The sequence below is a fragment of the Natator depressus genome, chromosome 10 (genome assembly GCF_965152275.1).
Source record: "Natator depressus isolate rNatDep1 chromosome 10, rNatDep2.hap1, whole genome shotgun sequence".
Taxonomy (NCBI): domain Eukaryota; kingdom Metazoa; phylum Chordata; order Testudines; family Cheloniidae; genus Natator; species Natator depressus.
The window spans coordinates 30,918,687-30,941,353 of NC_134243.1; the positions used below are offsets into that span (position 1 = coordinate 30,918,687).

The 22,667-nt window shown below is 40.8% G+C and overlaps 1 protein-coding gene across 3 annotated transcripts in view; it reads right to left on the reverse strand.

The window, feature by feature from the left end:
• The window catches only part of KATNIP (katanin interacting protein), a 171,598-nt gene that overhangs the window by 126,685 nt on the left and 22,246 nt on the right, over positions 1 to 22,667 (reverse strand). For all 3 annotated transcript variants that reach the window (XM_074965609.1, XM_074965608.1, XM_074965611.1), the window contains exons 4-5: positions 17,543 to 17,637; positions 13,889 to 14,020 (exon numbers count right to left, since the gene is read on the reverse strand). In XM_074965609.1, the coding sequence (XP_074821710.1) occupies positions 13,889 to 14,020; positions 17,543 to 17,637 (227 nt within the window). The remainder of the gene's footprint in view (positions 1 to 13,888; positions 14,021 to 17,542; positions 17,638 to 22,667) is intronic.

Sequence of the window (22,667 nt, forward strand, 5' to 3'; positions counted from 1 at the left end):
GCAGCTACTAAAGTCAGACATTTTTAAATCAGCTGGTCCAGATAATTTGTAGAGTTTAAAAAGAGCTGGCTGAGAAGCTTACTGGACTCTTAATAAAAGAAAATTAAGATTTTTACATACTTTTAGAGAAATAATTGTATAGGCATTTTTAGATTATCACAAAGTGATAAAGGAAAAATATAAGTTTAAAACTGCAAAAATGGGCTAAAATTGTAAGACATGTTAACAGGTCTTTTTAGAGGAAGAACAATTTTTATACTTTTTAAAATAAAGGTATTAAAAATTAGGTTTTAGAAATATTGTTTCTGTGTTTAGGTTATTTTGAAATAGAGTCTGAAAAATAACTGTCTTTTGAAATAAAGAATAGATAGGTTTTGCTTTTCTTGGCTGTTCTCTTAGTCTGTTACAGAAAGAGAAAAGTTAAGGGGAGAGAGAGAGCCTGTGTCACTGTCCATATGGCAGAGAGAAGAGAAGAGCACCTCACCCCTGAGGCGACCTCTAGTGAAATGCCAACAATCCTGGGGTCAGCCAACCTGGGGCAAACCAGGTCTTTTGGCTGAGCCAATCAGCAGCTGTTCTATAGCTATGTCATAGTCTGCAATTTCCTGAACCAATCAAGATGTCCCACATGACCACTGAGGTGTAGCTATCGACCAACAAACACTGCATAACACAAGTTTTTGTAGAACAAGTGTTGGCTTGCTTTTTAAAGATTTGCCTAAAGGAAAATGTCTCTTAAAAAAACTTACTATTTGTAAACTATAAAAAAGCTTTAGAATTACACACTTTATAGAAAACACACACAGGCTAACTTAAAAGAAATACTAGCTTATATAAAACAGTTTGCTGCTTTATCTCTGGTAAAAAGTGTGGTTTTTCCCCCCCCCACACACTTTTTCTTTCCTAATTTTTTTTAATCTAAATGCTCTTAAAACAAGTAAAGTTTTAACAAACTTTTAAAATGAGTGTAGATTTCTTTATTTACAAAAAGTACGTAAATATAGTGAACATCCTTATTTTTTTTTTAGTTTTTTACCAGGAGTTAAACTACTTTTTTTTTTTTAAACATAATGCCTTTAGCCTTTGTCTCTAAAAATGATCGATAGACATAATGTTCATGAAGGTCTAACCTTTATATCAACTTTCCTTATTCCATTTACTTGAAGTAATGTATTTTATAGTTTTTACATTAATTGGAAATTAGCACCTATTGATTTAACCGTAAGGAGGTCTTTAATTTAAACTTTGTAATTGGTTTATAGGATATCCTTTGTAAAATGTGAAGATTTTTGGGTGAATGTAATATTCCCATCATTTACAATAAAAGTCTAAAAAAGAAAGAAAGTGGATTGAGTAACTGCATGAAGGAATAAGATAAAGACTTCCCCCTCCCCTTTTTTTTTTTATTTGAAGCTCTTAGCTTTAATTCTAATAACTTTTGCAAGAAAAATTTTTTGTTAGCATGCTTTTATATTGGATTTAAACGTAATACTAAGAAAGCAGCATTTTGCAGCAAAGAGGCACCTTTGCCACGAAGCTATACTTTTCTAACTGTATGAATAAGGGCAGATCTACCCTTAAAACACTGAAGCAACGCAACTGTACTGCTGTAGCACTTCAGTGAAGACGATACTACGCGGACAGGAAAGCTTCTCCCGTGTAGTTAATCCACCTCTGCGAGAGGCAGTAGCTATGTCGACAGAAGAAGCTGGGCATTAGGTTGATATAACTCAGGGGTTCTCAGACTGGGGGTTGGGACCCTTCAGGGGGTTGTGAGGTTATTACATGGGGGTTGCGAGCTGTCAGCCTTCACCCCAAACCCTGCTTTGCCTCCAGCATTTATAATGGTGTTAAACATATTAAAAAGTGTTTTTAATTTATAAAGGGGGTCACACTCAGAGGCTTCCTATGTGAAAGGGGTCACCAGTACAAAAGTTTGAGAATCACTGGTATAACTGCATTGCTCCAGGGTGTGGATTTTTCACACCTCTGAGCAACAGAGTTATACTGATTTAAATTTATAGTGTACACCTGGCCAAAGATGAAGACTGATCCCACTCACCCTTATCTTAGCAAACATACCTCCCTCCATGTGGTTATCTGATGAAACAACCCCAAGTCTGCCCCCCCCCACCCCCTTATCTCACTCTTTTTTCCCCCCTCAGTTTAAAACAGTCATTCTTTTGCTAACATACAGTTTTTAATTATTTCAAACTATGAAAAGTGCAACATGAAAATACAGCATTGGTCATTTTTGACTGAGATGTAACATAATAAAAAGACCTATTTTAGAAATGTTTTGTAGAGGTTTAGTGAAAAAAAATACTTAAGATACACTATACTATCCTTTTTAAAAACAGTTTTACTTTCTATTGAAAGAACTAAACAAAAACTCTTCTATTGGTAAAGAATGCCAGGGTATAATATAAAAAGCCTTAATATAGGGGTCTTCCAATAAAATGCTATTTAAAACACAGGGGGAAATTTCACTATAGAATAATTAGGGGTTCTCAAATTTCATTGCACCGTGACCCCCTTCTGACAACAAAAATTACCACGGGACCCCAGGAGTGGGGACTGAAGCCTAAGCCCAACCAAGCCCCAGCACCCTGAGGGGAGAAGGGGGAACAAAGCCAAAGCCCCACCTCCCCAGGCCGGGGGCCAAAGCTGAAGCCCAAGTCTTCTGCCCCAGGCAGGGGGCCTGTAACTTGAGCCCTACCACCAAGAGCTGAAGCCCTCTGACTTGAGCTTTGGCCCCAGGCCACAGCAAGTCTAAGCCAGCCCTGGCAACCCCATTAAAATGGGGCCACGACCCACTTTTATTTGCACAACAACATAATAAACAGTATTAAAATAATCAGGGCTTTGCATATATAAAGGGCTTCTGGCTTATGAGAGCTTGAATTTTGGTTTTTTAAAATAACTATTTTAAAGTTTGTTTTTAAAAATATATATACATGGCTTAAATGGGGTTAAACATAGTTGCCATTACTAAGAATAGGTATCTTTGTATAATATAAAGGCTGTGAATTTAGTGTACTGCTTTTGTAGAGATAAGAAAGTTTCTTCCCTCCCCTCCTCCCCTTTTTTTAAACTTTGGTTTTGTCTTACTTAAAATTAAATTACAATGAAAATTAGTAAAAAGATGGGCTATGCATTTACATTAATGCCCTGTCTCTATCTCTAACACTTTAATATAGGCTTTTGTTTTAAACTGGAATGCAAAACATTTTATTCATTTACTTTGGCAGGCTCATCAAATGTTAGCCAACAAGATGCACAACAGCAACAAGAAAGATCGCAAGAAACTGCTTTTAAAAAGGGTAAAGTTAGCTTTACAAGAATCCCTGAAGCATCTATGGTGTCCAGGGGAAGCAAGAGTGGGGGTAAGCAGCAAACACAACACAGATGGGATAACAACCCTGATTCTAAACAACCCCACGCATCCAGAGCCTTCATTACACATAAGCCTGTAGAGACCAGGCCATCTGTACACTTCACAGGATCAAATGTGTGGGGTTGCTTTATTGATGCACATCTTTATACTTGCAATAAGACAGACGAGTCTGGATATGCTAAAACATGTTTGGGGCATGTCTGGATTTTTTTCCCATTTACAAAGTACACCACCATGTGGTCATTTTCTGGTAAATCATTTGTATACAATTTTAAAATATGATCAAAAGATAAACCCTTACTACATTTATTTAAACAAAATATACGATATCCATAAGTAACAGCAAGGGGGTCTTGTAGCTATCTCTGGTTTTAAAAAAAAGGCAAGAAAGATTTAGGAAGAAAGTTACTGTCTGGGGAAAATCCGCAGGAGTCAAAGAACTGTCCTGGCCCATGATCTGGTAAGTAGAGGTTTAGCCAGTGTTCCCTAGGTAAATTGTGGGGAGTTGTGTTTACAAGTCCCAGGGGTCTTCTGGACACAGAACTCTTTGGAGGCAGGTCACTAGGAAAAAAAATCTAAAAAAGAAGCATCCTTTGATTTTAAAAAAAAGTGCTAACTGCATGTTGTTTATAATCACATAGAATCAAATGGAACATTCCTTCTGTGATTAACCTCGGGTATGTTATCAAAAACCTCATACACCATCATGGTGACTGTAGAGGGCAACACCATAGAAAAACAAATCTCTGCTCTTCGGTTTCCAGTTTTAATCCGAGAATAATGATCAGTGCATTCCTGGTCAGGTTGAAGGTATACAGCATGGGCAAAGTCACCACAATGAGCACTCGGTCTTTTACATATTTCCCAGGTGCCTGCATGAGCTGCATGTACTCCTTCACACAGTTCCCATTCTCAAAATCAGGTTGTAGAGGTTTAGGCGGCACCTGCTTGCCATCCACTTATAAGGCCACAAAATTAATGTCATAAAGGTGAAAGGGTTTTTAGCATAATTGCCACTGATGGCATTGTTATCTATAAAACTAATAACTGTCCCCAAAAGAGGTTTTCTTGGTTACTGACATGACTACCAGCTGGAATACTAAATACCTTCAAGCCCACCCTGTCTACAGGATACCTAGCACTGGCAGTCATTAGAGCCTCTACACAGCCCAGACAGACCCCTGGGGTAACTTTCACCCTGTGACAGGTTTGGTTACAGTGATCCCCTTGGGACTGTCACCTGATGTGCTGAAATTACCTCAGAGTCCACTTTCCCTGCCAGCTTGGGACTTCCAGAACCCTGCCTTGTTGAACCAGACATGCTAGCCTGCTGCAACACAGTCCCAGGGTCTGCGCCATGCCCCTAAAGCTGCAAACTTAAGTGAAAACAGCTCTGCAGGTTACCTGACTCTAGCACCCAGATACCCACCTCCTAATGGGATCCAAACCCCAAATAAATCCGTTTTAGTCTGTATAAAGCGTATACAGGGTACATTTATAAACTGTTCACTCTCTAGAACACTGATAGAGAGATATGCACAGCTATTTGCTCCCCCAGGTATTAATCAGTTATTCTGGGTTCATTAATAAACAAAAGTGATTGCATTAAGTATAAAATGCAGGATTTAAGTGGTTTCAAGTAATAACAGACAGAACAAAGCATGTCACCAAGCAAAATAAAGCAAAACCACACAGATCTAAGCCTAATACATTAAGAAACTGATTACAGATAATATCTTACGCTCAGAGATGTTCCAATAAACTTCTTTCACAGACTAGACTCCTTCCTAGTCTGGGCCCAATCCTTTCCCCTTGTACAGTCCTTGTTAGTTCCAGCAGATATCTCAGGTGGTAAGCAGGAGCTCTCTCATGAGTGGCCACCCCTTTGCCCTGCTCCACCCCCTTTTATAGCTTTGGCATAAGGTGGGAATCTTTTGTCTCTCTGAGTCCCCACCCCTCCTCCTAAATGGAAAAGAACCAGATTTAAGATGGATTTCATTATCAGGTGACATGGTCACATGTCCTGCGAGACTCCAGCCTCCATTCTTCCTGGGCTGCCCTACATATAAACAGGAAGGTTTGCAAGTAAACAGAGCCATTTACAGTTCATTGATTCTGAAGCACCCTTAATGGCTTCCACTTAATATGTCTACATCAGTAATACAAGTTTATATCTTATTTTCCTAACTTCAGACACAGAAATAATACATGCAAAACAAATAGGATGAACACACTCAGTAGATTATAAGCTTTGTAATGATACCTTACAAGAGACCTTTTGCATAAAGCATATTCCAGTTACATCATACTGTATTCACATTCATAAGCATATTTTCATAAAGCATATGGAGTGTAATGTCACACACATTTTACAAAAAGGGATGCTGAAATAATATGCACTTTGTAGCTCTGATTGGCATTCCTACTCATGAGGCAAAAAGAATCATTGCTATGCATAAGTTTAATTTTAGTCCACACATTCAGCAGCAATTTTTCTTGAAAAAAAAAACAAAATTGCTCTATTGAGGCCCCAAAAAATCCAACTTCCTGATGTGGGCCATTAGTTCGGCCCTGTGCATAAACCCCATTACCCACACCATCCAAACTGGTGCTCTGATGGGCCGTCGCTGTGTCTTTCTGAAACCTTCCTGTGGAAAATTGTGTAGCAAGGGTATCGAGGCTGTGCTTCAGAATCAATTCTATAAAGGCTCTGTAAGGGTAACAATTGTTACTCTGACTGATAAGATGGTCACCTAAACTGACATCCAACTCGTTAAAAAGGGTGGCAATAAAGTAGTTTGTTAGGGCTACCATGGCATCTTCGTCAATGTCTGACCCATCTTCTTTCACAACCTTGAAGCATATGTACAGCACTGTGTTGTGGAGGTCTAAATAATGATCCCTGTGTCCCAAAATAAAAAATTCTAGAGAGGCATTCACCATTAAAGCAGCCAAAAGGTGGCACCTTTACATAAAAGCTATTCTTGATGTTGGCTTGAGTGGGGGGCTATCTGAAATGGAGCCAATTCTGATTTGGCACATTCTTCAGAACGACAATGAATGAAAGCCATTTTGTATTTTAAAAATATATCCGTTTTACCACCGGCCATGCTCTGCTTCCTCTTCTGAGGCATCTTCTGACAGCTTTTTTTTCCTCCCAAGGGCCTGGGGGCCTGTAAATTGATGTTGTGATACTGCTTTTTCTCATCACCACTAGACTGACCTTCCTGTTGCATGCGCATGTCTACTTTGTTCATAATGGCACTAGACACATGGTTCACTATATCTTGATTATAATTTAAGCTGCTGTTTTCATGTGAGGCTTAATGATTTCTAAACCCCTTCTCAAAATCAGTGTTTTTCTAAAAAGACTACAGAATATCTATCAAAACCTGCCCCATACATGATGGGTAATCCTAGATATTCCTGGTAAGGCATAACCAATTTAGGCCTTGTAGTAGTTCCTACACAAAGAGGGATTCCCCCTAATTTTTTTTACAGTCAACATCCCTCAACTGGCTTGGGGCGCAAATGCAATTTAACAATCACCTTCCCAAAACAAAATGAAAACTTTTTTACTCTGGTTCAACTATTTATTTAAAAAGTGATGGTACTGATGTGTTGCTTACTCACAGGGGCATAATGCAGTATGTCATATGTGATAGTAATAAATTCTTTGTTGCTGCAACAGTGGTATATAGTAGTCTCCCAGTAACTGATGTTCCACTATATCCATGTGCATGTATAAAGCGTTAAAGCCCCCTGTAACGTCTGCAGGGTGTGAGACTATCTTACATTTCTCATTCGGTATCGCTCCCAATTCCTCCCATACAAAAAAAGTAGTTTTCATTGTCTGCTTTTGCTTTTAACTGAATCCTTCTGGTCACTGCATTTTAAATGATGTTGACCTCAGGCATCTTGGGACCGCTGTTCATGGTTTCTCTGATGTTCTCTACTGAATGCTTGAAGAATAATCCACTTCTATGTAGTATCATCATGAATGGTAAATCATGAGAGATTGTGTTCCATGAGTGACAATAATCAATTTCTGATAAAGCAACATCCCAAAGGCTTGGCTAACTGTATTGTAAAGTTGGAACTAGTATTTTGAGGAAAAGTCCCTGAAGATGCATTGTGAGATAAAGTGACATAAAACCCTCCTTCAGCCATTTTTGCCCTTATTGGAGTTCTTGAGACGCTTTAATCCAACTGTTAAATATTTCAGGCCACCTTTTCCATTTCACCAGAAAACACTTGTTTCTCACCCATCCTTTCTTCATTAGAATGTCTTCTATTGTGCAAACATGGTCTTGGTTAGTGTTTACTTTTTGTAATTCTTCAGGGTAAAAAGATCCCACAACTTCCTCTTCTCTGTAATCTTTAATGTGTACACTGGTCTCTGCCCTTGTTCTAAAAGAACAGACATAATACATATTCTTAGGTAAAGATTTGCAGATATCTCTTTTCAAAAGCTCCTTTTGATTTAGACACCTTTACATGATCTCCTTTCTTAAAAAGCGCTCACATTTCCTTTATTTTAAAACTGTCCCCATAGAGAGTTTTCCACATACTCAGTGAGTTAGCATGGGAAACATCACTTGGTCATTCTTTGATAGTTCTGTGATAACTTCAGTTGTAACTGTATGTGAAGGCCTGCAGTATGTCAATGCATCGACAGGTGCTACGGGCAGTAAAATACCGACATCTTTGATTTTAAAGTCCTGTAAAACTTCTCCAACAAGCCCTGGCTTGACTTCATTATTGGTAACAAAATGGTGTACACCTTGTTGTTTTAACAAATTCTTTAAAGCTTTGTTTAAAAACGCTTTTCCTCAATCTGTCTGTAATTTTTTAGGCACCCAGCTTTAAACACCTAAAAAATAACTTTAAACACCTTTGCCACCTCTTCTCCAATCTTATGCTTTAGGAATATTGCCCAGGCGTATTTAGACAAAATGTCTATCACTGTTAAAACATATTTACAACCATCACTGTGGTTAGAGTTGGGGTCATGCTGACATCCACATCAGGCACAACCATTTTATTTCTTTTAAATGTAATTCTTGCCGATTTGTGCAAAGGGTAAGCATCTTGATCTGTAAGCCAAGCTACAACCCGTTTTCTATTTAGAATTTTACTATGTTTTATTAGCAGCCTCATAGAAGGGTGTACAACCCCAAAACTCCCAACCTCCCTGGGAAAGCAATACATTTTCTTTAGCAATCCCACTATTTCTGACCCAAAACTTGAAGGCATATCAGAAAAAACAAACTTGGGTTGGTTTGTTTTTTATATAATATAGAGCAATGCACCATATTTTACATTAATACTTAAAAGCAGAGTAATATGTGAAGCAACTATACATATTTGTATTTTACATTTGTTTCTGACTGTGGGCCATGTACATCTTAATCAATATTCAGTTTCAATTTTTTTACCCTTTAAGATGAGGTTGTGTCATGTAAAAGGTTTTATAATCTATTTTACAAACCCTCTGACACACCATCTGGCCAATTTTTGCTGGCACCTTATTTCCAATGCCTATCAGCAGTGACAACGGATATGGAGGCTCTTCTACCCCCTTTATCATTTTGACAACTTCAGTTATAGTTCAGTGGTCAAGTTAAGCCCTTTCAGTCTGTAGCTTTCGCTCATAATTATACTTAGGATCTGTGCCACATTCAGTTCCGAAGAAATGCATCCAATCTGGTGAAATGTTTCCGAGCATCCCCAAAGTACACAATTGTGGCAGCACTGAGTGGTTTAATCTATCACACAAGTTTCCCAGTTATCTAAATGCTGTCCTTTCAAGCAAAGGTAAAGGGTTTTTACTACAACGGCCCTAACAGTCTTTACAGCTCTGTTGGTCAACCACCTTACAGTAGAACTTCAGAGTTACGAACACAAGAGTTACAAACTGACCAGTCAACCACACACCTCATTTGGAAGTGAAAGTATGCAATCAGGCAGCAGCAGCAGCAACAGCAATCAGGGGAGCACCCCTCCCACCAAAAAAGCAAATACAGTTCAGTACTGTGTTATATAAACTACTAAAAAGAAATAAAAGGAAAGCAGTATATTTCTTCTGCATAGTAATGTTTCAAAGCTGTATTAACTCAATGTTCATTTGTAAACTTTTGAAAGAACCATAAAGTTTTGTTCTGAGTTACGAACATTTCAGAGTTCCGAACAACCTCCATTCCCAAGGTGTTCATAACTCTGAGGTTCTACTGTACTTTTTACAGTATTTTTTTCTTTAATCTTGCTTCATGCAAAAGGAGCATGTGCATATCAGGTTTATCCTTCCCAAAGGCTGGTTCTCTTTATCCTCTTCATCCTGAAGTATCTGTCAAAAGCAAAGAAAAAAAGTAGGGTTTAAATCCTTCATTGTGGTAGTTTAAAAATTAAAAAGGCAAAAAATTCACACATGCTACCTCAATCATACCCTCATCTGTTTCTGAATCATCATCATCATCCCCGTCAGTCGCATTGTCAGGAACAGAGTTTCTCTCCGTGTCATCTGTCTTTGCTCCATTATTAAAAACAAATGGATAGGTTTTAAGCCTTGTATTTCTACCTCATTTTCTTTTAAAATGCTCTAAGCTGTCTTACCTCGTCATGTGCTTCTGGCTTAGATAGTTCTGAAGCTGATGGCCACTTGCTACACACTTGGGTTGTGATCCTGTATGGTCCTGGCTTGGTTATCTGTCAAAAAAAACCCAAACCCCTCATTTCAAAAGCATGATTGTAATAATTTTTTTCAGAATCTGTAAAAACGTTCAGCTACTTTTACCATAACAATGTCGCCATCTGCCCATGATTCATCAGTTACTGCCTGACTCTGAGCCTCACTAGCCTCTGACAATTCCACAGCTGCTCTGTCCATGTATATAAGGCTTTTCTTCCTCTCCTGCCTATAAAAAAATATAAATATTAACCTCTTATAATTTTTCAACAATTTGTTATAAAATAATACAGACCCTTCTTACCTCTGCCCTCGAGTCTGCCTGCTCCATAACAGGCAAAAAATTTCTCTGTGCCCTGTCCTTTACATCTTTTTCCTCATTTACAACCGGTGACAACTCCATAAAGTCTCCCTGGTTCTTCAGTTCAAATTCTGGATGGGACATGGGATTCGGTATTGGCGATTCCTCTTTAGCAAAATAAGTGTAAACAGGTTGTCTCTTCCGAACACATGCAGGTGCATTCAAAGGCAATTCTAACTTCTTGGTGTCTGTAGGCATCTTGTAAAAACATGAATGCTATCTATAGGTTCTCAATTTAAAACCCCGTGCAAAAAAGCATGGTTTTATACACACTGGTCAGACAATCATTGACAGAGTTTTGCAGACTAATCCAGAGGTTCTCAAACTGTGGTCCGTGGACCACCAGTGGTCCGAGAGCTTCATTCAGGTGGTCCGTGGATAGTTCCCTCTAAGGTGAGCACCTGGGGGACCGCACACCTAATTAGTGGAGCCACGCAGGCATCTTGGAGAAGATGCACATGTAAGGTGAAGTGGTGCCCTTGGGGGGAATAGGAGGTAGGTGGAAGGGAGCAGTGGGGTGAGAAGAGGAGGTGAGGGGAATTCGGGATGTGCAGGGCTGCGGCGGCCAGAGAAAGACTTTCTCCAGCTCCAAGGCTGCGGCTGCCGGGGAGAGATGGCTCTCCTTCCCAACCTCAGCTCTGTGGCTGCTGTGGTGGGGGAGAGACCCCCCCCTTTCCAGCCCTAGGTCAGGGGCTGCCTCAGCAGGAGAGAGAGGGCACATCCATCGCATTAGAACAAAAAAAGTTTATTATTAAAAAATTTTTTTTATATTTACAATGGTTAGCTTTACACTAGTTAGCTAATGGTACAAACAACATTTGGAAAGATCCCTAAGTGGTCCGCCAAAACCCTCAGCAATTTTCAAGTGGTCCACAGGAAAAAAAAGAGCTTGAGAACCACTGAACCAATCCATTCTGCGAAAGGTTATTTCTAAATGGCTCATCAAAACAGCTGTATTTTTTTAATTGACCAACACTTGATAACCACGCCTCAGTGGTCATGTGGGACATTATGATTGGTTCAGGGAGATGCATTAGATGATGTAGTTATAGAACAGCTTCTGATTGGCTCAGCCAAGAGGTGTGATTTGCTCCAAGCTAGCTGACCCTGGAATTGTTGGCATTTCACTAGAGGCAGTCACAGAGTTAAGGTGGTTTTCTCTTCTCTTCTCTCTGCCATGTGATCAGTAACAGGCTTTCTTGCTGCTTTAAAACTCACTCTCTCTCTCTCTTTGTTCTTTCTGTAACAGGCGAAGAGGCTTTTGCTTTTCTTGGCGGTTCTCTCAATTTGTCTTGTTCATGTACTCTAAAAATACATGTACTATTCTTTATTTCAAAAGATATACAATTATTTTTCAGACTTTATTTCAAAATAACCTAAATGCATAAAGAACATTTTTTTCTAAAAATTAATATTTATTAATTTTGTCACACTATCTGGATTTGCTTACGACTGAGTGCCAACCTTAGGACAGACTGTCAAGAAGCAGAGCAGAGACCCCAAACTGGTTGTATGTTCTATATCAGATATCACCAACCCAGTAACAAGTGTGAACTCCTAAATCACTAAACAGTCTTACCATGGAGTCACAGATGGTCCCCTGGGGCACTCCAGTCAATTTTGCCACTCAGGCAGGCTGGCCTATGTGATAGATGTCAGTGCTTAATTTGTAACGAAAGAGGTGCTGGAGGTCAAACAATTTTTTTTACATTCATAACTGATGCAGCAAGCCCAGATATGCCGAGGTTATGAACTGCCAAGCCTAGCCCTGGTGCAAATTAAGCATTAATAGATGGTCACTTTACACAAAAGATCACAAAATAGTCAGGTTACTTCCAGTCCTAAAAGACCAGTTACTTACCCCAGGTCAATGTGTACCTTATATCTCACACCAAAGACAACGCTTGTAGCCCCTAAAGTAAATATCTAAGGATTTATTAACTAAGAAAAGAAATGAACGAGTTATTACAAAGTTAAAGCAGGCACACATATATACACAAATGAGTTACAGTCTCTAGTTTCAAAAGCTGACAGAATTGTAGTAATATGTCAGCTCTGAATGTCTTTTAGGGCTAACCCAGGTTAACCCTAGGAATCTTTGCTTCTGTTTTGTAGCTCTGGTCCTGTGAGAGTCCAAACAGCAAAAGATGAAAATTTCTTGTCAGCTATTTTTATTTCTTTTTTTCCAGAATTCAAGCTGATGGGACAAGCCCTTTTGCACATAGCCTCTTCATGGGTTTAATGGGGCAATTAACCAACTCTTTGTATTGTGATGTCCCACAATGGCCCATTTAGTTTTGATAGGCCTTCTTGATGGGCAGGAGATGATTCCTCCTGACTCAGTTCAGAGAAAATATGTTTTACAGATACAAAGCAAAAACTTAAATATTACCTTATAGTATGTGATAAAGATATTATAAGTGAGCTTAATGCATGCAGCAACTTACAAGAATTTTCTAAAGTCTAAACACCAAATACATTGTTATAAGTCCAATACCCATTGTAACCATACTAGTACATAGGTGAAGCAGACTAGTTTCCAGTGGTTAATTTGTCAGTGCTCGCCTGAGGCCTAAACCCATAGCAAGAGCAGGCAGTCCTGGTCGGCCAGTGTCACAACCTTTATTTCAAAAAATGAATAAAGATTATTTTTTCTCTAAAGAGGTTTGTTGACATGTTTGTGTTTTAAAACTTATTCCTTTTGTGCAGATTTAAAAAACTTTTTTCTGACATTTTTCCTTTACCACTTTGTGATAATCCACTTTATAAATTCTCTAAAAGTGTGTAAAAAAACTATTTTCTTCTAACCTTAATATGTAAAAAACCACACATACAAATCACCCTAAGTTCCCTAAAAATAAATATTTTTTTCAAAATGGCCAACCACACCAAAAGCGTGCAGGTACACATAGCAGACATGGGGTGGGACATAAACCAGAAGTGGGGAAAGGGAGGAGAAACCGGTCAAAATTATATGGTGAAGAATGCTATAAAGTTTTTAACTACTAACAGCTTTATCAATCACCTGATGAAAACATAAAATCATCACTGACAAAGTTTGCCATTGACCCAAAAATTGAGAGAGTGGAATCTTTGTGGACAATCACTCTAAGGGCTGAAAGCTTTCCTTCAGCAGAACCCTTAATTCTGCCTTTTAGTGACACCATGCAAAAGACAAACAATTATGATTTGCGTATTTTAGTGTTGTAGACTGCAATTAGATTAAACCGATGCTTTTAAAATGACACATTAGATGTTTTCATTTTTGACCCTTCTGGTGTCACTTTTAACCACTCCCAAATACTCTATTTATCCATATACATTATGGGTTTGCTTGAATTAGTGAGAATTAGTATTCAGCTGCCAAAACTATGGCAATTGAGCCCACTTTCATTTAGACTCACATTTGATCATGAACAATGCCACAGCAGAAGTCAAACTGTACCTGGGAACAATTAATATGATAGTCGTTTGTCTCCATATTCAAGCTTTCATAAGGTTCAAAATCATGAGAGTACTCCAGAGGAGGTGAAATGCAGAGTCTAGAGCCACTTTCTGTTTTAATCAGCACAGGTTTCTATAAAAAGAAACAAACAAATCACATCTTTCTTCTGTTATTAGCACACTAAGTAAGTAGTTATCACATGCTTCGTACAATGCTATATCCATGCATATTAGATATAAACTTTCAAATGTAACTGGAAAGATATTCCTTCCCTAAGTTTAAAGGGATACCATTAACTTAAAAATACTCTCCCATGTGAAATTTTATCTACTATTGTTACAAGTATTAGCAATGGCTGCATTTGCACTATAGAGCTGAATCAATCGGATTGCTCCAATGTAAGTAGCAATGGTGCATTGTCTCCACATTAGCCATCCTGCTCACACTGCATTGGTTAAAAGTGTGAACCTGATCTTTGGATGTGTAAGCAGGGGAATATCAAATAAGAACAGGGTGGTAGCATTACTTCTGTATTGTCAATAGGGAGCCTATTATTGGATACTGTGTCCAGTTCTGGCGTGAACACTTCAAAGAGGATGTTGAAAAAATTAGAGAGGGTGCGGAAAAGAGTCCCAAGGTATGAATCGAGGTTGGGAAATCATGCTTTATAGTGACAAACTTAAAATGCTCAATCTATTTAGTTTACCCAAGAGAAGGTTAAGTGGTGACTTGATCATGGTCCACAAGTACCTACAAAGGGGAGGGGGAAAGAAATGTTTGATAGCAGAGGGCTCTTTAATTTAGCAGACAAGAAAGATAAGACAATCCAATGGCTGCAAGTTAAAGCTAGACAAATTCAGATTAGAAATAAAGTACAAATGCTTAACAGTGAGGATAATTAACCATTAAAGCAGTTATGTAGGGATGCAGTAGATTCCCTATCATGTGAAGTTTAGTGAACTCCTATCTTCACTTTATTTTTAAATACCATTTGACATCACAAGAGAAAAGCAGCTTCCCGAAAAGAAAGTAATGGAACAGATTGCTAGAAACCTCCTAGTTGACACTTATCTAATTTATAACAAGTTACTTAAGCTCATTACATATCAAAGTGTAATCAAAAATAGTGTAGTATGTTGGAATAGCTCAGTGCTTTGCACAATTCACATGTATGAAATTATCAGCACAAATAGGATTTCAACTATGTTCTGTACAGTACTCAACTTTATTACACACTATAAACTTCAAATGCATAAGGAAATTTTATAGCCTGAACCCAGGAATGACTAATGATGTTAGGGCTACTTGTACTTAAAGTTAAGCATGTACTTAAGTGCTTTGTTGGTCAAAGTCTAAAACTCATTACTTTTACAGCCAAATTCCTCCCAGCCTTTCGATAGTTACTGGGGAAAACCTGAGTACAGAAGCTACATTCAGTGTCTAAACTGTGTGTCATAACTGTGCTCCATTAGGATTCTCTGTCAAATTGTAAGAAGCCACCCAAACAGCTCTATGTAGATGTATTCCAGCTGTCTCCAAAGTAGGAAACTAAATTAATAAGGGACTTCAGACTATAAAGTTGATACAAAGTTCCCATATGGTGATGGGACTGATATAATGTTTAGTCTAGATCAGAGGTTCTCAATCTTTTTGGGCTCAGGACCCATTTGTAAATGTTTATGACCTGTTGTGACCCAGTAAATAGTCCAGGGGCAGAGTAGCTGGGTGGTTTCCGTTGGATCCTGCCCCCTGTGGGGGTTGGATCCTACCCAGCACTAATCCCACAGTGGTGGCTTCTGTGCTGTGGGGCTGTTTGGGCTTGGCTCTTCACTCTAGGCGTTGCAACCTCCGGGGTTTCAGCACCACTCAGGTCTGGCCCTCCCCCTGACTGGACCAAATTTGTGAGCGAAGTTGTGACCTGACTCATGGGGTTGCAATGTCACTCACTCAAATTTGGCCTACCCGGGCTCCTGTCATCACAATACCGGGGCCAAACTTGAGTGGTGCTTGGACCCCAGAAGTTGCAGTGCCTGGAACAGGGAGACGAGCCCAGCCACCCCCTTGGGATGAGAGCTGCCACGTGACCCTTTGAAACATTCTGGGGACCCAATTTTGGGTCCTGACCCCCAGGTTGAGAAACCCTGGTCTAGGCTGCTCAGCTATCTTACCAGACATTTTAGAAGAAAAGACTGTCAGGTTTTTAGATCAGAGAAACTACTCTATGGAAAAATATGCTAAAGGTGTCCCTGTACCTATTGATAGTGACTGTGTCAAAATAATAATAAAAAAATAAATAATTTAAAAAAAATTATGGGCCAAATGTGCAAAGTGTGATGAACAGATACAAGGTCTGGTAGTAAGAAAGAAACAGTTTAGAAATGCATACTGCTGATGACAAGGACGATATATATATAAAAAAAACCCATACAGGTGGCTCCCTAGGGAGATGGTTAGTTGTGGCCTCTCACAAGATAATAGATTACTAGCAATATTTTATAATTTCAATATAACACATTACTGAACATTTTGCTGAAAGTATAAACCTAATAAAGGAAAAGTTTTGTTTTTAAAAAATGTGTAGCAAGCTGCTCTCTGTGGTTGGATTTAATTTTGTTCGAGTAATGTTCCTTACACAGGATCTGATCCTGTTCCCCTTAGTGCTAAAACTCCCAGGAATTTCAATGAAACAGGTGTATGTACTATATTTTGAAGAAGTATAGTACAAAATTGATATATCAAAAATGAAGACTGAAGAAATTTGTTAAGGCAAGTCACTGCTTGAGCGAGACGTACAAGTTATCAAGTTTATATCTATATGAATGATTGAAATCAGTTATTTCAATCATCTTGCTTAGAATCAATCCAGGCTGGAACTGTAAAATTTACAAATTTGATTAATTCTATAGCCTGTTCATACAGGAGGTCAGACTACATGAGCACAATGGTCCCTTCTGGCCTTAAAATCTGTGAAAATAAGCAGAATAAGTCACTGAAGGAAGATAATATAGCAGGCACACAAACATTACGTTCATTCTTCCACAAACTGGTTCCTGCAGCAATATGTTCTTTCTGCTCCTGGTCTAATCAATAGTCCCTTTTTCTGCTGTTCCCCCCTTCCCCACACCCCAATAACCTGAGGTGGAAATCACGTTCCCTCTTCTTTCCATAGGGATCCTATTAAAAATATTAGCTGTCTGGGGCATACACACTTCCTCTGAACCATGTCATAGCTACTACTGCAACTGGTGTCAAACTAAAACTTCCAGGGAAACGTTGTAAAATGTCATAGCTCAAGACATCTTACTGCACACACAGCCTACTGAATTCTGATAAACTGATCACCTGCAAGATTTTTTTAAAAATACTTTTTTCCCCGTGGAGTAAACAAGTGCGGGGCTGATGACCACTGTCCTCTCATGGGGAAGCAATATCCACTACCAGTACATGCTGCTCTTTTTCTTTAATTCAATAATGTAAGAATTCCCTACTGACTACTGCTCAGGCTGGAGGAACTGCACAGTGTGTCTCCCTGTATACCTGTGTAACACTGCAGAATTAAGGGCTGTAGTTAGGGTCAGGAAAGGGCCTCCCAACAAACTTGTTGCTGCCCCAATACAATTCACCAAGGATGCATTCTTCCCTGCCACACCATACCTGACGCCATCCTTTACGTTGGATTTTGCTTGGTGCAGTCTGCGTGCTGCGTCCTTGCAGTTCAATTTCTTTTACTTGGGCTGCTGTACAGGAATCTGAAACAGGAATTAGGAACAATCTTCTTTGGAGTTCTTTCAGAATGTTTATAAGGCTCCCCAGGTCTGACACTTTTTTGATTCCAATGTCAAACAAAAAGTTAAACACAAGTTTGATGCTCCCTGGGGGTACCCAGGTTTGTGAGAAACCTTGCTTCCACCTGCCCTTAGCATGAGTGAACAGTGTTTGTGCCTGTTCGGGATCAGTGCCCTGATGCCACTGGCTACTGGCAACACTAGCAACTACCTCCATAGGCTCCACTTTCTCTTTACAGGTTAGTGACAGGCACACACCAACCCAAGAATCCTTCAAGTATCCACTTGTAGTCTTCAGTCCCTGCCCAACTGGACACTCACAGAATTACCAGGCCCACTGATCCCAAAGGAACAGTATACCACTGCTTACTAGTTCACCTTGGAACACAGCTTTGCTTAGCACACACCACTTAGATTTGTTTATAGGAAAAGTATATATATGTTTATTGAACAAAAGGTAGAGATTCATACAACAGCACACAGAAATTTTGGAAACAAAGTGTTACAAAACTGGGTCTTTTTAGGTCCCTCAGCCTGATATCAATTCTGGGCAAGATAGTGAAGTGGCTAATATGGGACTCGATTAATAAAGAAAAATACCAATCAACATGGGTTTATGGAAAATACATCCTGTCAAACTAACTTGATTTTTGTTATGAGCTTACAAGTTTGGTTATAAAGGTAATAGTGTAACGGCCTCCACCTTCTGGGGGTACATATTAACACCCTCTGGGGGGAGGATGTAACTCAAAAATTCTGTAGAGGACTGGTCAAAAGTACATTTTTCCAACTTTGCAAACAGGCCATGCTTTTGTAGCCTTTCCAGGATGGAATGAACGTGGTAACAATGCTCCTCAAGACTGACATACTTGTGTTTTCAGACATCAGGATAGATGACTACATACTGATCCAGGATGTCTCTAAATACGTGTCATTCACAAAGTGTTGCGAAAGGTTGCAGGACCATTGGTCAACCTGAATGGCATTACTAAATAGTTGAAGTGCTCATAGCAGGTTCAAAATGTGGTCTTCCATTCGTCCCCTGACCTGATGTGCATTAAGTTGAAGACTTTGGCAGACTGCACACGATCTACTAATTCTGAGATTAAGGGTACAGGATACCTGTTTCAGACCTTTACATGGTTTAGAGCCCACCAATCTACGCAAAGGCGTAGCGTTTTGTCCTTTTTCTTGACGAAAAAGACTGTAGCCCCTGCTGGTGAGGTGGAGTGCCGGATGAAGCCCTTGGCCAGGTTTTCAAGGATTTATTCACGAAGGGCTGCCAGTTCAAGCTCAGACATTGATCAGTCCATAAGGGATCTTCACCCCGGGTTGCAGATATATAGGGCAGTAGTAGTTTCGGTGCAGAGGCAGCAAGTCCTCATTGTTCTTTTCAAAAATGTTCGTGTAATCCTAATGCTTTTCAGGGAGATGGGGACTCAAGCTTGGCAGTAATTCCTTCTGGCTAGCTGCCGCCGTCTGGAGTTCCCTCATAGGTGCTGTCACTTCTGACTGGCAGGAGCCCATAACCCTCTCCCAGTTGGCATCAAGAGGTCCTTGGATCACAGTAACACCTTGTCTTACTATGCAAGGTGGCACACTGCATTCTGTAAGTGAATCCCAATCAAGAGATGAGCAGGGAGGCTGTGAGTTTAAACCAGTCACGAACAGCATGTTATGTTAGGGAACAAGTTTCCTGTTTACTCCAAGAAGTCCAGTTCACATGTTTTCACCCCAAATCTGTTTGCCTTATGAATTAAAATATACCATGGAGAATCTGTTTCATCCCAGCAATATGCCTTTCACCCAAAATTAGAAGCTGCACATTGTATGCCTTCATGAACCAAATAAACTGGCTCTTAATATGTGGACAATGTCTCCTGTTCTATTGTAGCCCTAAAGAAGTGGTGAGATTTCAGATAAGATTGTATTTCGCCTTCTGTTCTTTAATATAAATAACTAAACATTATTTTAATGAGTCTACACTTTTTAGTGAGATCTCAAGAAATATTTTGGATTTTAACTAATGCTATCTGCATGGTCTCCTTTGTAAGTCTAAGCAAACTAACCTAAGAGATTTAAAGCAACAAACAATAAAACAACAACTTTAAGCAATTGCTTGATATTTTAACTTGTCCCTTTCAGACCAAACCAATCAACAGCAGGGAAAACATCCTTAAAAGTGCCTTTAAAACAAGTGTATCCTTACTCCTTGAAGCAGGGGTGGCCAACCTGAGCCTCAGAAGAAGCCAGAATTTACCAATGTACATTGCCAAAGAGCCACAGTAATATGTCAGCAGCCCCCCATCAGCCCCCAGCACCTCCCACCTGCCGCAATCAGCTGTTTCGCATGCACAGGAGGCTCTGTGGTGGAGGGGGAGGAGCAAGGGCCTTAGGGGAAGAGGTGGAGTGGGGGCAGGGCCTGGGGCAGAGCAGGGGGTTGAGCAGTGAGCCGTCGCCGCCCACCCTCCCCTCCCCGGCACATTAGAAAGTTAGCATCTGTAGCTCCAGCCCTGGAGTCAGCGCCTATGAAAGGGCTGCATATTAACCTCCGAAGAGCCGCATGCGGCTCCGGAGCCACAGGTTGGCCACCCCTGCCTTGGAGGAAGGCTGGAAGTATAATAAATGTGATAGAGATACTAAAGAACTGAAGATTGAAGATCATAAGTAAATATAAGAAGAAATCTTGGTGATTTGTATTGTTACATGGTAGAACAGCTGTGCCTCAACCCCTAGTCTATGACAGTAGCTTGCAAGACTGTATCTTTTGTATGCAGTTACTGCCTAAAACATTGGTTGTATCTACAGTTTTACTGAACTGCTGATTGTATATGATATAGTTCTGGGTGAATTAATAAATTGTTGACTTGTTAAAAATAACCAAATGTCCTGATTTTAGAAATACTGTCCCAGGTAAACACTGACCTGAGAAGAACCTAGCATTAAAATTACTAAGCTAAAGCTCCCTGGACTCAGTAAAAAGAGGGTAACCTAATTACATTTCATTCTGATATTGGCAATAACACTTCTCAAATTGGCAAATCTAGTTAGTTAGATTTCAGTTTTAATGTCCAAATGGCACCTCAGCAAACTCATAAAATCGACCCTCATTGATACTTATACCTTTATCAACCAAATTTGTAATCGCCTCAAAGAATGAAATTAGGCTTATTTGACAAGATCTATTTTGATCAAACCATGTTGACTGGCATTAATTATATTCCTATCCTTCAAATCCTCATTGACTTAATCCCATATCAGCTTTTCCATTATCTAGCCCTGGATTGCTGTCAGGCTACTCATCCTGCTTGCCCTTTTAAAATATTGACACAACATTAGTATTCTTCCAGTCTCCTGGAATTTCCCCATCATTACAAGATTTATTAAAAATGAACCTCAGTGACCAGGTATTTTCTTGGACAACTCTAAGTGGCGAATGGAGCGGTCCAGTGGCCGGCAATGGGGGTGGGTGTGCAAGGTTGATGAAGAGGAGAAGATGCAGCAAGTGGGGCTGGTTGCTCCCCCTTCTGGTCCATCAGCACAGCCCTCGCTGCATGCCGGCTCCTAGCCAGCAGGGCCCTGCCCCCGGTTCCGTTTCTGGCCAGCACTGGCTGCAAGCTGCAGTGGCTGGTGAGTGCAGGAAGGCGCCAGGCAGCAGTTTGTTATGTGTTGTCTCTGCTGCCCACCCATTGGCCCTTTATGTGCTCCCCCTCTCACTGTCCTCTCCCTGCTTTGCCCCTTCTCCCCTCCCACCCCCCAGCCCTGCTACTCTTCCATATACCTCCCAGCAGGTTGCGTCCTGCTCCCAGTGCTGTGCGGAGAACTAGCCCCTGGTTGGAACACTCAGATCACTAAAAGCTTGGCCGGCAGGCCCCTTCCTTCCCCCACTGCCTCTGACTTGGCTGGTGCCCCAGGAAAACCCAAGACCCTCCAGCCCGGGGCGCTGGCCTGGAGGAGCCAAGCCCTGCATGTGCCAAAATCCTGCACATCCCTGGCATGGGGAAGCCTCTCTGCCCTTCAGCTAAGTTCTGGAGTCGGGGGAAGTGATTTCCAGCCTGTTCATGCCCTGAATCTGTACGCTCCACAGAAGCCCCCAGGACAGGGACTTAGCACTCTCTTCACACACCTCCACCAGCCTGGGTCCTGTCCCCAGGGAGTGCAGGGCCGCTCCGTCCCCTAAGCACCCTCCCTGCTGAGCCACCTCTCTGCCCTTGTTCGCTGAAGCCCCTGCAGTCAAGTTCCCTGGGCCCTGGTGCACAATGTATCCTTTGGGTTTAACCCCTTCCTGCCCATGCTGTAGCCAGGGGACAGGAGGTGGTTGGGTTAATGTCGGTGGCCAGCAGCAGCTTGGAGGTGTTAGCTGTCTTTCGACTCTGTGAGGGCAGGAAGGGGCAAGCTGCTTTCAGACACATAGGAGCGGGGTGGGGGAGAAGAGATGAGCTCTGCAAAGACACAGGGCAGGTCATCCCTTCCTCCTCTCTTTCTCCCCTGCAGCTGGACGCAGATCCCATCCCTTCCTTCCCACACAGTGCCAAAAGGCTGCTGCTGGCCACATTCTGGTGTGAATCCTGGCAGAAATCTGGGGAGCAGGGGCATGTGACCCACATGTTGCCTCAGGAAGACGTAGTACCAGGTACCAGGAGAGGCTGGTCTGTCCCAGGAGCCCAGCCAGGCATGGAGGGTGGAGAACGTCAGGCAGGGAGGGTCAGGTCGGTCGGTCACCCCCCCTGTGTGAGAGAGGTGTACAGGAGTGTGTGTGTGTCACCTCTTCCCGTGTGTTGGGGAGGGTAAGGGTGTATGTGTGTCACCCCTCCCTGTGTGAGCCCTAAAGCCTTAAAGATAAGAAGGTAAATAAAAAGAATCCAGCTACGCAGGATTTCTTTTTAACAGGGTCTCAGTCAACTTGATGTTAATTTGAACATTTGGACTGCATAGTTCTGATTGATTACCATTGAACTCGCTTGAATACGAGTAATGTTACCAGATGTCCCCTA